Source organism: Olea europaea, chromosome 13 (genome assembly GCF_002742605.1).
Source record: "Olea europaea var. sylvestris chromosome 13, O_europaea_v1, whole genome shotgun sequence".
Taxonomy (NCBI): domain Eukaryota; kingdom Viridiplantae; phylum Streptophyta; class Magnoliopsida; order Lamiales; family Oleaceae; genus Olea; species Olea europaea.
In genome coordinates this window covers 14449659-14453825 of record NC_036249.1, presented here as the reverse complement: position 1 = coordinate 14453825, position 4167 = coordinate 14449659, and the positions used below count along the sequence as shown (strand labels likewise).

At 33.6% G+C, this 4167-nt stretch overlaps 1 protein-coding gene across 1 annotated transcript in view; it reads left to right on the top strand.

The window, feature by feature from the left end:
• Positions 1-3277: 3277 nt before the first annotated feature.
• The window catches only part of LOC111407688 (nuclear transcription factor Y subunit B-10-like), a 3275-nt gene continuing 2385 nt past the window's right edge, over positions 3278-4167 (top strand). The window contains exons 1-4 of the mRNA XM_023037322.1: positions 3278-3433; positions 3707-3712; positions 3805-3924; positions 4044-4101. Coding sequence (XP_022893090.1) covers positions 3293-3433; positions 3707-3712; positions 3805-3924; positions 4044-4097 — 321 coding nt within the window. The 5' untranslated portion in view covers positions 3278-3292 and the 3' untranslated portion in view covers positions 4098-4101. The remainder of the gene's footprint in view (positions 3434-3706; positions 3713-3804; positions 3925-4043; positions 4102-4167) is intronic.

Genomic DNA, 4167 nt, shown 5'->3' with positions numbered 1-4167 from the left:
TAAGGTTAGTGTTTATTGTTTGGTCGATGTCGTAGCTAATTCAATGGTAGGAGTATTTTATACTTAAAGTACATAATGTAATAAATGTTTTATTCTTTTTCTATATTCATTATGCTACTGGTTATGGGAGGCATAATCTTTAAAGATTTAGTTGCAACATTTTTCTAGTCTAGTCTAGTCTAATGTCAATGAAATGCATTTGCAGGTCTAAGTAGCTCGTACTTAAAGGAACACCTAGATTTACATACTATATTTTTATAATTTAGTTCCTTGAAGTTTTAGTAGGTGCCACTAATGCTTATGAGTTTGACATGAAATCAAAGTTTATTTCTGATTTTCTTAGAAAATAATGATTAGAAACAAAGCCTGCAACACATGATTGTTGATCTACACATGTTACTTATAAAATGCAGTCTTTAAAGTTTAATTCTGTGCGTAGATCATGTCTCTATTGTATCCGTTTCACTTTGTTTCATCGTTTATAAAATGCAAGTATAGATATCTGGCACTCACATTTGTATCTGTGAATTTTTATAATTTTTTCATCTGAATAATTCCTGATTTTTACATATGGTTTATGATGAAGATCAATCCTCTCAGTCTCTGCCTTCAACATAACTTGTAGGTCTCTAGTTTCAAGTGCTACAACTCCTTTTCCAATACTCTTTAAGATTTTTAAAGGAAATCTTTTTTGATGTTCGCAATAGTTAAATACTACTTTCGAACTTGGTCAAATATTTTTGCTTCTTGTTTGCAAGGTTAGAAGGTGAAAGGGTTGTTTCTAAGAGGGTGTGGGCGAGTATTGGCAAATTCTTGGCATTTGACTGGGGGATAGTCTTGCGTTGCTTCTTAAGTTTTACTGCATTTTATGTTATGTGCTACTCTGTCTCTTGACAAAACATTTAAGAGAACTCACCTTTTTTTTTTTTTTTTTTACAACATGCATATTTTTATTCTATTATCAGTAATGATACATAGTACAACAAAAAATCACTACTCATATTCAAACGATTTCAATCCAAAATTCAAAAATCAAAGCTAAAGAGTATTTAGCACATAAAAAATATAATTTTGATAGATGTGTCACCATGTGCTTGTGTTCAGCTTTTGTGAAAAGTTAAATGTTATAATCTCTGAGTCTTGTCTCCATGCTTTACATGCCTTAAATATGTATGAATAATCTAGTTTTAACTACTATGTTATACTGGTGCTTTTCAGCTTGTTTCAGTTATATATCTGATATCAAAAAGCTGCAATAGTGTGCTTGGTAAAGGGCGGATGCTACATGATTTTAATTTTGTACAAGTAGTGAATGCGAAAAGGAGAGAGAAAGGATGGGACTTGGAATGGTAAATAAGTGCTGAAAGAGACGAAATAAGTGTGGAATTGGGGCCCAAAATTATCAAAATCTATCTTCCTCACATGTGTAAGAACAATCTTTCTTTACATAGAGGAGAGTGCGACTAAGACCCAATTCTTTTGGATACTCGCATCCATATCCCCAATAATGGGTGACTCATCTCATCTACGCAGCTATAGTTATTGTAGCAAGATTTAATGAACTGTATTGATCGCCCGCAGTATTTGACCTTATTTTTTATTTTAATATGGGATTTTATGAATTAAAGCAAACAATGCAAACCCAATATAACAACCTGAGGTGGCATAGATCAGGTGCGAATATACCTTGATTACTTAATCTACAAATTAGAAAATTGTAACTGTTTATGCTGCATAATCTACTCTCAAAGTATTTACCCATTCAACAAGATCTCTAGTGCTAGATAATGGACATTGACACGCTAATTATTGAGCATACAACCAGTGTGATATCATAGCGAGAACAATCATATCGGCACGTCACTTTATCCATTGAATTACTGCAGTGCCTTCACTAATTTTGTGGAGTCAACTATATGGTATAGTATGAACATTTTTTATTTTTATTATTTCATCTTTTCACTTTGACGAAAGATTATTGTTCAAGCTTCATCCTTTAATTTGAAGAGGCATTTATAGCTTATTGGGGGAGTCCCATGCAAATGGCAAACAACTAATCTTGTCCATTTCTAGATTCTTGGCTGGTTGGTTGCTCATTTTATTGTGTAGTTTGACGTTTGCGTTCTCCTTTGAATAGGTGAAAGCTAGAGTAAAAAAATAATGGATATGCAGTTTAAGTATGAGTGCTCACTCATTGTAGTGTAAGTTGATTTTGGGCTAATGACTTGTGCAACTCAAGTTAGAGATAGTTGGAATTTTGGGCTTTCTCAAGTACATTGTGTGTACGAAGTTTACAATTAAAAAATTACCCAGTTTGTTATGTTTTAATTGAACTGAAGATTGGCGATTAATGCAGTTTTTATTTCTTAAGCATTCAGTTGTTATATCTTGACTGAAATTGATTTTCATATCTTTCTGAATCTTTTCTTTCTAACATTTATTTTGCAAATTTAGCTCTAGATTTGAAAATGATATTTTTGGTAGTGATATTTGTCATGAAACATCCACAAATAGTATGTTTGCCAAACATCAAGAGAGTGAAGGATGAGGGGAACTTTTTATGGGGGGATATCCACTGCTTTACTAGGGGAATTTGACCAAGTGAATTAAAAATTGACGGTTGAGGTAAGCATTAAAAAACCTTACAACTGGAGAAATTCTCTGCTGATTTTGTTGATGATGCTTTGGAGGTCAGAACCGTATGCCTTCTCCTTGAAACTCGTGGAAAAATGTTGATGCTGTTTTCACCTTAAAATTTAGTCGATGAAGAAACTTATGTTGATTAAAATCTGAGATACAAATTGGAAAACTTGAACACCATTTAGAGATCTTGGTTTTACTGGATAAAATTGGAGATTTGTCGCCCAAGGAGTTCCATGGGTTATAAAAATGGGAGAGAAAAGAGAAGGGGAGAAAATTGATGAAAATGGTTGCTTGTCTCTAGTTATATTTGATTTTGTTGAGATGCTTTTACTGACACAAATGACTTGTCATTGGGACATAAATTGATGCCAGCAACTTGAGCGACTAGATACTGTGTAATTCCCTGGATAGTTTCATACATTATTAATCATTTATGTGATGCACCCACACACACACACATGAACATGTATATGATTGTATGGTTCGGTATTTATACATGTATATTTGTGTACGTTCAAATGTATCTGTATTATGTGATCAATGATATTTATCATTACAGTTGTACTACATGGTGCGTTAAAATGTTGTAATATTTGGAATTTTTTTTTCTTTTTCTTTTTTTCTCTGAATTTGATCACAGCAATTTTTTATGTTGTGTAGAGCAAGTGATAAGTGTCAAAAAGAGAAAAGGAAAACCGTTAATGGGGATGATTTGCTCTGGGCAATGGCAACTTTGGGTTTTGAAGATTATATTGCTCCACTCAGGGCCTATTTGGCCAGGTACAGAGAGGTAGGGGACAATTTTTTGTCCTTTTTTCCTCCTGAAATTTGAGCCTTTATTTTAACTGAACTTACTCGCTGTTTGGCCTGCTAAAGTAAAGGAAGAAAGGAAAAGTAATCAACTTGTTTTTCTGTGTTTCATGAGTTCATTTGACCTCTCTTTGGTCTCTAATCAGAAATTCGTATTTATTTTAATTTTTAAGTTATAACTGAGTGATCAGCATCAATCTGACTCTTGATTTTTGTGTTTGATCAATTTCATGGAATGGCTATGATGTTACAGTTGGAGGTATGTATCAGCATTTTACTTCAAATTATCTATTGCACTTTTTAACTTTGTTTAGTTATCCATATGTGGTATTAACGGTCATAAATTTTCAGGGTGACACCAAGGGATCTGCCCGGGGTGCTGACGGATCTGGGAAGAATGATATGATTGGAACTCAGCTCGGTTCTGATGCACAGGTGACTTATGGAACTCAACTTGGATCTGATGCACAGGTAAGTTCTGAATTTTCTTAATGGCATTAGTTATTTAGAATATGCAATATCTTTGATGTAGCATTGATATTAATCAGAAATGAATATTCATTGTCTTTGTTGCCTTGTTAATTTCGCAGTTTGCTCATCAAGGTTCTTTCACACAAGGGTTAAGCTATACATTCCCAAATTGAATGAGTCTCTCTCTCTCTCTCTCTCTCTCTCTCTCTCTCTCTCTCTCTCTCTCTTCTTCTTCTTCTTCTT